This window comes from Medicago sativa, chromosome 8 (assembly GCF_051527215.1).
Source record: "Medicago sativa cultivar Bolivia chromosome 8, Bolivia_mono, whole genome shotgun sequence".
Classification (NCBI taxonomy): Eukaryota; Viridiplantae; Streptophyta; class Magnoliopsida; order Fabales; family Fabaceae; genus Medicago; species Medicago sativa.
Window position 1 is genome coordinate 82,891,511 of NC_140756.1, and position 10,503 is coordinate 82,902,013.

Here is a 10,503-nt window from a genome sequence, read left to right on the forward strand (position 1 = left end):
CAAATCATTTGTTTCTTGGTTGCACTACGTTTAACAATGTATGGTATAATAATCTCTTTCATTGGCTAGGCATCACTTTCGTTGCTCCGTATGGGTTAGGTGAACATTTTCTTCGGTTGGTCACTTGTCCGGGTTACCACCTGCCTACTTATCCGTTTCTCAAATTGATCTCGGCTCGCGTGTGTTTGGGTCATGTGGAAGGAAAGAAACACTTTTTAATTAGAAGGCATTGGTTCCAAAACAAACTACGTACAAGGTAATAATGCTATCTTTCCCGTGGTTGAAGGCGGGTCTCTTAACTTTCGCTTTCACTATCATGATTGGTGGAGACATCCATTATCTTGTATGGGTCTAATGTTGTAATTTTTGTCTGTTTTTCTTGATTTTTCGAGCAAATTTCGCTCTTTTATGAGATATTTGTCTTGTGAGAGATGAATCACTCTCGTTGATTTAATATATTGCATTTTGGCTTGTTCAAAAAAAAAAATTGCGACGGGAGTCACATTATATCAATTTTATTTTTAGGCAAATGATTTGATCTCTCCACAATTCATGCTCATTTTTAGAACATTTTGCTTGTTGCAAATTTGCAACGGGGTAACGAGATACTAGTAATTTTTTTTTATAAACAAATGAAATAACAATAATCATTAAAAATTAACGCAACATTCAAATAAATAATAGTAACTTTAATTATTTTAAAAAATGCGCAAATACACTCTAGGTTCATTCGTTGTTAAAGAAAATACCGATCTTCTATTTTAAAGATCGATTTTTTCCATTTCAATTTGACGATTTATTTTAGTCAAATAGTTAAAAATTAACTTTTGAAGACGAATAAGTCAAAATGGAAAGTACGGAGTTTGAATCATAACCCTACATATACTATACAACGTCTCTTGAAGAATTTTAATTTCTCATTTCATTTTTGAATCATTTTAATTTACGTGACATATTGATTAATGTATGTTGTGAGAGATAAGTTTTATGCATTATTATTATTATTTAAAAAAATAAATAAAAATTGCAGTCTCTTTTTTGTATCTGAACCAGCCCCGATTCGGCGTATAGGTTTTCTCAAATATCAATCAATCTTCGACTCACACTACCCATCTCTTCTTTTCTTCTCTCTATCCTTAGCAAAAACAACACAAAGGGTTTTTCTTTTTCTTTTCAACCAAACCAAACCATGTTTTAATCTTAATTAACTTCAATTTAAATGTAATTGAAAAATTAAGATTCACTTTCCCTCATTCAATTTTAGGTCTTCTTCTCTCTCTCTCTTCCCCAAAACCCTTTCAACCTTCGATTTCTGTATTCCAATTCCTCGATCTCGCTATGGAATCTCGAGATTTGACATCTTCTTCTCCTTCTTCAACCACCAACCGCGACTCTCCTTCCGCCGAAGTCGACGACGGCGTTTTCGCTCTCACCGTCGCTCTTGCCAAAGACGCTTCTTTGCATTATCTATCTGGCAAGTTCGCTGAATGTGTTGATGTCATGCAACATCTCTTGCTAAACAAACCTAACGATCCAAAGGTATTCAATCTAATTCAATTGATTCCGATTGCTTTGATTTCGTTTTCATCTTAATTGCTTCGTATTAGGTTTAATTGATTAATTACTTTGATTTTGTTATTTTCTTCGTGAGGTAAAAATTAAGTTGCTAATTTATCAGTTTAATTAAGTTGTTAATTTATCAGTTTAATTAAGTTTTCTGTTGCTGTCGATTGTTAAATGTGTATAAGTTAATATATTGATATGAAATTATGATTGAAGAGTGTAGAAAGTATGTGAATTAGTTGGATAAGTTTGTTATAAGCTGCTTTGAGTAGATGCTTGCAGCAATCTGTTTGATTTGATACCATGTGATGTGATGTAAGTAACGAGTATCGGAAAGAAAATTTTATTAGATCGGCGATGAAGCGGATCTCACTATAGAAAGTTTGAAAGTTCCAATAGTTGTGCTAAAAGGGGGATTTTGAGTTTATTTTCTTGATAAGGGCAATTTTTATGAGTTGGTTTATTTTGTTATTAGTGACATTGATGCTACTTGATTTTCGGTATATTTGTATACATGACAGTTACTGGTCTCACCTAAGGTGCAGCTCTAAGTCAAACATAGTAAATTGAGTAATGATAATATCATGGCTGCAGTGTTACTTTTCTTCATGAATGGTTAAGATTGTGCACATACTTTGCATATTTAGAATTTTAAATGTTTTGGGCCTTTTAGCTCTCAATGCGTAGATCTTTCTTACATCTTTCTGTATTATTACGACGGATAATTAGTATATGCTATATGATAAATTTAAATAATTGAATCATTATTTGTTTGTTTGGCTGTGTGCGTGCATGCATGTATGTAGGTGTTTTCGAGTTTATGCATATTTTGTTTGTGCTCTCTAGTATCTGTTACAAGTTCACAGTTAAAAGTCGTAAGTATTCAGTATGTGATTTATTTTGGGGATGGTATTTGCGACATCAATTATGTTTGTAGAATAATGAAAATCTTTATCATCCATTTTCAAGCTTGTTAAGAGCAAAGGACAATGATTTTGGTGGGTTCATGAGTTAATATAACCCATCAAGCCTTGAGTTATCTTTTCGTTGTGTATTTTATGATGTAGTCCACAATTCTTTTTTCTAAGTCTTGAAGTTCCTATATATTTCAGGTACTTCATAATATAGCAATTGCGGAATTCTTCCGAGATGGTTGTTCTGATCCCAAAAAGTTGCTTGAAGTAATTTATAGCATCAAGGTATGTTACTTTTACACGTATGGTATTCTATTAAAAATTTCAGTCTCAATTTTGCAATAGCTTTAGTTTTTCATGTTTGGTATTTGAGGAAACTATTTTTTTTTTTTTTACCGTTATGTATTAGAAAACTGAAATTGAATGACACTAATAGAAATCACGACAGCAAGATTAAAATGAAGGTAGACCTAGGTCATTATTTCGACTTTTGTAAACAAAAAGTTTGGCTAATTTCCGAGCCTTTGATACTTATTCATGTAAATATTTTGGGGCCAATTAATTTCCCAATTGGCAAATGGCTTCGGTAGATGGAATGAGTGTTTTCAATTGTTGAAGGCCTTATTTGTTATTGATAGTTTCCCATTATTTTAATGCGTGAGTTTGGTTTCCTTCATTTGAATAAAAGAATACATATAAGTTTCCACTACCTTTTGTACCCAGTATACTGTGGTTGGTGACATTTTTTGTTCAAATTCCTTCTTCTGGGTCTCTATTGGTATTCTTAAAGCAGGAAAATATATATGCAAATAACCTGAAAGATAATATTTACAAGTTAAGAAATACTGGTGGGGATGAGTGGAATAGGATTTTCTGTTAGAATTCATCTGAAAGATAATATTATAAGTTAGGAAATACTGGTGTAGATGAGTGGAATAGGATTTTCTCTTAGAATGTTTACCAAGTAAAAGCTGGTGCAGAAGATAGGAATTCGTGTTTACATGCCTACAGCATGTAGACTTTTATGTTCTCTCTTCTGTTATGGTTTACCCCCAATGAAAGGATCAACTGGTGTTTCGCCTTCAAATACGTTTTATATTCAACTTAATGCTGTTCAGGATCTATAAAATTGCAGCTTAAGCTCTCTTCTCTATTCATTTGTGATTCTGTACTTACTACTTATCCTTTTTTTCTTTGGGAGTTTATTCAGAGAAAATATGGCGAGCTTTCCCTGACGTATGTGGATCAAGGAGAGCTAGTTAACAACGTCGGAAATAAAGTTGCTTTGGGGTCCAAAGGAAGCAATGCCTTAGCACCGCAGTTTTCAGGTGTAAATAGCACTGACACAATGCATCCAGATGAATTTGACTCTTCCGTCGCAACACTAAATATTGTATGCTCATTTTGATCCTTATATCAATTTCAATTAACTTTGTCAATTGTTGTTTTGATTATACTTTTGATTTGAATATATTTCTTGATGTAATTTTTGTTATTTCAACCTCTCTAGGCTATTATCTGGTTCCATCTTCATGACTATGCAAAGACGGTATCGGTTTTGGAACCCCTATTTCAAAAGATTGATCCCATAAAAGAGGTATGGTATATATTATAATACTATTTGATGTTATTTTCTTTAAAAATTATAATGGGGGTGTTAATGGATTTATTTTTCCCCTAACTCTGTGTTCTCTTTCCTAAAGCAGTCAACGGCTCTACATATTTGTCTTCTGCTGCTTGATGCTAGCCTTGCATGCCATGATGCATCAAAATCAGCTGTAAGTTCTCTACGATAATATTATATTAGCTGGTTTATTTTTTAATGATTGCAAGGTCTGTTGCTTAATGCACTGCTGACAAATATGATTTTCACATCTCATGAGTGTATTGTTTTTCTTACTTCTTTTATTAGCGGGGCTGGTTATTTTCAATAAATATTAAATGTTGTATTGTATATGCATTTTTCAATTTAAATTTACATTAAACAGTTGAACTACAAATGTCTCTCCTGTTGCAACTCAAATTCTTCTTCCCAAGCTAATGTTGGGCATGATTGGCTGAATGTTTTCATTGGTGATTTGTCGAGTTAATCTGTTTTAATCCTTTATTTGCAGCTGTCTGGAGGTTTTCTTTGTTGTGCATAAATGATATACTTATATGTAATTCTCAGTTGTCCGAGAGAGAAATCAATTTATGCTGATTATAAATACATTATTTGTTGAGATTTGTGCATTCTCATGGGGGGTGAGATACATAAATGTTGGGTCTATGCACAGAAAATGTGGGTTTGCTGTATGTGTTATATCTAAGGGAGATAGGATGGGAAATATTGAAAACACCCACTCAAAATGTGCTGCAATTGATAAGGGAGAAGTTTAAAAAGGGAGGGATTACTGAAGGGGCTATCTTTTTTTTTTTTTTTTTTTTTTTTTGAGGGGATAACTGAAGGGGCTAACTTGAAATTAGCAATTGGTTTGGGTGGTTTGGGTCTGGGAATTGGATATATCTTTTATTGTTTGTTACTGATCATTTTGCAAGGAGCATAGCTCAATTTCATTGCCATTTACTTTACTGTTTTATTCATCTTGTAGAGAGGATTAATCCTCTATTATCATTACTTCTGGGTTTTCTTCTATTCCGATTTTGGTACCTAACAGCATAATAAACAAGGATATACCAGGATCTATATTCTGTATATTTTGCTTCACCATCTCTATTAATGTGATTAAACTGAAAGTTTGTTGTAGAATTGGGTTTACTTGACTTGATTGTTTTCTCTGATTAAAGATTATGTAAAACTTTCTTGATAGCCGGCATAAATTCTTGCACTCATAGTTGCAGACTCTCTGTTAGGAACTAATCTCTGTCTTAATTTTGTTAGTCAATGGGAAGAGATTTCATTTTTGTTTGCCTTTTTAAATTCTCTAATTGTACATGTGCACTATTCTGAGCTGGATCATTTTGCTTAGGATGTGTTGACTTACCTGGAAAGAGCATTTGGTGTTGGTAGTGCGAATCAAGTTGACAATGGGAATACAACACAGCAACAATCTGCAAATCTAACGACAAAGTCTGTACCTGTCACCATTAGTGAATCTGCTGCTGATCCATCCAGTTCCGATTTAGGGTCAAGTGCTAATGCATCTGAAAATAATCTATCCAGAACTTTCTCTGAAGATGGGCTTGATTATGCAGCCATGTTTTTGGATATGGGTTCACAAAATTTAACTAGGCCAGCGGGCCCTCCTTCAAATTATCTTTCTAGGGCTTTGGTTGACAGTGTTTCTACTCTTGATTTAAAGCTCAAGTTGCAACTTTGCAAGGTGCAGTTTCTGATTCTTACTAGGAACCTGAAGACAGCAAAACGAGAAGTCAAGCTGGCGATGAACATTGCACGTGGAAGAGATTCATCCATGGCTCTGATTTTGAAATCTCAGCTTGAATATGCTCGTGGTAACCACCGCAAGGCAATAAAGCTATTGATGGCATCAAGTAATAGAACAGACACGGAGTTTTCGAGCATTTTTAACAACAATCTTGGGTGCATTTATTATCAACTTGGGAAATATCAGACGTCCTCATTCTTCTTCTCGAAGGCATTAACTAATTGTTCGTCGCTGCGGAAGGAGCAGCAAAAAAGCTGGCCACTTTCTCACAGGATAAATCTCTCCTTATAATTTATAATTGTGGCGTGCAGCACTTGGCTTGTGGAAAGCCAATACTTGCAGCTCGATGTTTTCAGAAGGCAAGTTTGGTCTTCTACAAGCAGCCCCTCTTGTGGCTCCGACTCTCAGAATGCTGTCTGATGGCTTTAGAAAAGGGCCTAATCAAATCATGTCGAGTTCCTTCAGAGAAGATGGAGGTTGGAGTTTGCGTTGTTGGGTTGGAAAAATGGAGGCAACTTGTTGTGGAAGATCAAATTCCAGGTAATGGACACATGGAATCCTCCAAAGGGGATGATTGCGGTCCAGGTGAAGATGGGCGGCTGAAGTTATCGATGTCCCTTGCTCGGCAGTGCCTCTTGAATGCTCTTCACTTGCTAGACTCCTACAGTACAAATCGTTTGAAGTCTGGCTTGCCCTCTAATTCTTCTGTGGAGGATGATACAAGTGAAATGTTGCCTTCAAAGAATTTAAGTCGTAAAAACTCGCATGGCGCTGATTCAAAGGCATTTTCAGTAGCAGTAGGTTTAGGTCAGGTAAATTCAAATGGGGACACAAAAGAACAGAAGGGAGGAGCTAGTCAGGAACTCTTCCAGAACTCCCTCTCGTATTATGAAGATGTCTGTAGAAGAGATAATCAATTGGTCAAGCAAGCTGTTCTAGCTAATTTAGCATATGTGGAGCTGGAATTGGACAATCCTGTGAAGGCACTTGCAGCTGCAAAATCTCTTTTTGAACTTCCAGAATGTTCCAGAATTTACATCTTTCTAGGCCATGTTTATGCGGCAGAGGCTCTTTGCTTGCTGAATAGACCAAAGGAAGCTGCTGATTACTTATCATATTATTTGTCTGGAGGAAACAGTGTTGAATTGCCATTTAGCCAAGACGACTGTGAGAAATTGCAAGTAGAGAGGACTGTTGAATTTGAAGACGTAAATGGAGGATCCACTGCTGCGAAGAATTCTTCTCTTCAGGATCCTCAAAGTATTGTTTTCCTCAAGCCAGAGGAGGCAAGGGCATCAATTTATGCTAACTTTGCTGTAATGTCTGCAATGCAGGGTGAACTTGAGAAAGCCAATATATTGGTTACACAGGCATTGTCCATATTGCCCAACAGTCCAGAGGCCACACTTACCGCAGTTTATGTTGATCTCTTGCTTGGTAAGCCACAAGAAGCTCTAGCCAAACTAAAAAGTTGTAGCCGTATTAGGTTCCTGCCCAGTGGAGTAAGTTTAAATAAATCTTCATGAGTGTTGTATGCATGGTTATATCATTGTGCCTGGCCCACCTCTCAGTTTTAGTTAGCAGGTAGCTTAATCCTTCCATAGCATTTGTAACATATATAAGTTCAATTCAGGGAATAATTTTTTTTGTGATTCATTGTTTTTATAATTCTCAAATTTAGGGGTCAGTTACAGGTGGAGACTGGTTAGTGTTAGTGCCCACCTTTGAAATTTGAGGTGTAGATCTGATTCGGATTGTGTTTTTTATTTTCTAGAGGCTAATTTAGTTCATATTCAAGAATAGTTCATGTGCTTATATTGAGAAAACTAAAAAGTGGATAGTTGTTTTGGAATTCCATTTTTAATCTGAGGGAGTTCGCTCTTTCTAATTCTCTGTTGCTATTATCGTATTTCACGCGTTTTCCCCAGCTGCTATTTGCTATGCAGGTAGTTTTGTGCGGGCAGGCGATTTTGAAATATTGACAGATGCCCTTCTTTTCTTCTCTTCTGTGCAATCTTGCTTAGTGCCTTTACTAATTTAGAGGCAGGAGACATTGCAGGGATGCAATAATATTAACAAAGGAGATAGAGTTAAACTATTGGATTACTTTATTGGTTCATTTGAATTTAGTACAAGGTAGATAAGTTAAAATAAGTTATACCCGATTCACTCCTAAAAAAAGTTATACCGATCAATTTTAATCCACAGTATAGTAAACTAATAACGTAAATTTATTCTATCAAGTTATAATTTTTTTTGTTGTTGAAGGAAGTTTATTATATCTTGTTCACTAATGAGCAATTAAATCAGCGATGCAGGCTAGTTTAAAATTCAGCAGGTTATGATTTTTTTCTTCCTGTGACAATCTATTTTGAGAAATGCTAATTATCGCGACAAAGCGCGTCCCGAACGAGGAAGAACGGTCTAAAAGTTGGCAAATTATACAAATATAAGGCACTTCAGTGAACTTCTAGCATGCTATTGTGTCTCTAGAAGGCACTTCAATGAAATCCACCATAATTATTAATCTAAATTATGAAAGAGCTTTTGTCATATGCTTGAGCAGGTATGGAACGGTGAGGTGTTTCTAAAGTTGACACGTTGAGTGTATATAAAACTTGTTAATTGTACATACAATACATTATAGTGTGGTTTAACATACATGTGTTGAATGAAGTGTGGATAATTGAATATTGTCATCTGCAGTTAGAAAAAGAAAAAGTTCGTGAGTTTGTCGGGAAAATAACTCTCGCGATGTATAGCATCCCTCATCTATTTTTCTTACTCCCCAGTCCCCTCTGAAACGTCCCTTTATCTTCTATTGCCACAGTTGCCTGGCAGCTTAAGCTACCACTAATCCACTATCGTTGCTGGCACCCTCCACCCATCAATTTGTCACGGTAGGATACCCTTCATTGATGTTGTATGACGTTTTATTGCAGTTTGCATCGTCAACTAATGTTGTCACACATCATCGTTATTGCCACCTTAATAACACAACCGCCACCACAACCACCATTCCCATCACTTTTGATTAGTGTTGTCACCGGATATCCTCTATCATGCATGAGTCACTTGGCACAAAAAATCTCGAATATCTAGTGCTTCGAACAACATAAATTGTGCAGAAATGCACTTATGCACGGCACAATTAATATTTTTCAGATGTATATATCCAAATTTATATCATGTCATATCCAAATTTATATCATGTCATGCATACTTAAATCGTTACGCATAATCGCTGTTCTGGGCTATATCAGCTCTTCGGCAACATTTTAGAGCTCTATTTTTATTTAATATCTACTATTTAGGTATGAAACATTGTCCTAATAAGAGTCCTAACCACACAGGCTCTTTTTTAGGAGTTGGAGAGGAAAGAGGAGGAGAGCTTTGGGGATGAGAGTAGAGGAAAAAAATAAGATTTTTTTTATTATTTTAAATTATGAATGTTTTTATAGATAATGTTAAAGAATATTTATGGCTAGATACTTTAAATTTTGAGAATATTATAACAATATAGATTGATTTTAATGAGGAAGTTCCCGTCAAAGTTTTCCATTCTTTCCACTTCATCCTTCTCTTTTTCAAAACACTCTCCTCCTCTCTCTTCCCCTTTTGAACTCCCAAACAGACCATACAGTGAAAGTAAGATGACCTAACAAAAATTTGAGTAAATAGGCTTTAATCATAAGATTTGAAGTCCAAACCTGAACTACTAAGTTTCAGTTTTTCTTACCTAATCCGATCTATGTGAAAATCTCTGTTAACCTATTTAAAGGACTGTCCGGTGACGTTGGCTTGAGACTTTAAAATACGTTCCTTTTAAAATCTCAAATTTGATTTTTCCCAATTTTAATTTCGGCGGATTAGTTTGACTTCTTTAACTTCTTGAACAAACATATTTAAAGGACTGCTACTATCTCCGAGTATCTTATATTTCATTTTATTTTCATAAAAGTTAAAACTTCCACCCACCGAACAAAACCAAAGCCATAGTGGAATTGTATGTAGTAAAAAAGTGAGCAAATAATATACTATTGGAAACTAGTTTTTGATAAAAACTAAAAAAAACTAAAGGGCTTTAGAGAAACACCTGAACATAAAGAGAAATTATCCAAGAGTTGTGCTCTTCTGGCCTCCACAATTGCTCAACCATTCGGTTCATAGCTAAAGAACAACATTTCTTTTTGTTTTTAAATGCGTTTCGGAAGATAACTACCAAACGTTGTTTTTTAGGATTTGTGAGTTCCATTTTTTTCCTATTGTGAAAAAGAGTGTTCAGTGAATTAGTCGATTTATATACCATAATTCGTAATAATTTATTTGTAAAATAGTACTATCTCGAGTTAAACTACAACATTTTATAAATTTAAACTAGTTACAAATTTCGCACGGGTTCAATAACGTATTCGATAAAAAAATTCTTCGAAAGAAGAGATGTTAAAACGACGGAACATTGTGATTCATCATAAAATATGTATGTGCTGATCAAGAGAGCATATAATTAGTTTATGAGATTAAGAATTGACATAATATTTAGGATGAAAACAATTGGAACCAACAAATGAACCAATGATGTGTGAATTTACATATTATCCAAAATTATAAAAAAGAGTGTTGTTGTTATATAGTTACCA

At 34.9% G+C, this 10,503-nt stretch overlaps 1 protein-coding gene across 1 annotated transcript; it reads left to right on the forward strand.

The window, feature by feature from the left end:
- The first annotated feature begins 1,067 nt into the window (after positions 1 to 1,067).
- Positions 1,068 to 7,519, forward strand: LOC146902296 (Tetratricopeptide repeat (TPR)-like superfamily protein). Its single transcript, XM_085733016.1, is given in 7 exon segments — positions 1,068 to 1,539; positions 2,676 to 2,762; positions 3,688 to 3,870; positions 3,988 to 4,074; positions 4,181 to 4,255; positions 5,447 to 6,110; positions 6,113 to 7,519. Coding segments are annotated over 7 exon segments (2,574 nt in total). The 5' UTR covers positions 1,068 to 1,338; the 3' UTR covers positions 7,390 to 7,519.
- Positions 7,520 to 10,503: the final 2,984 nt, after the last annotated feature.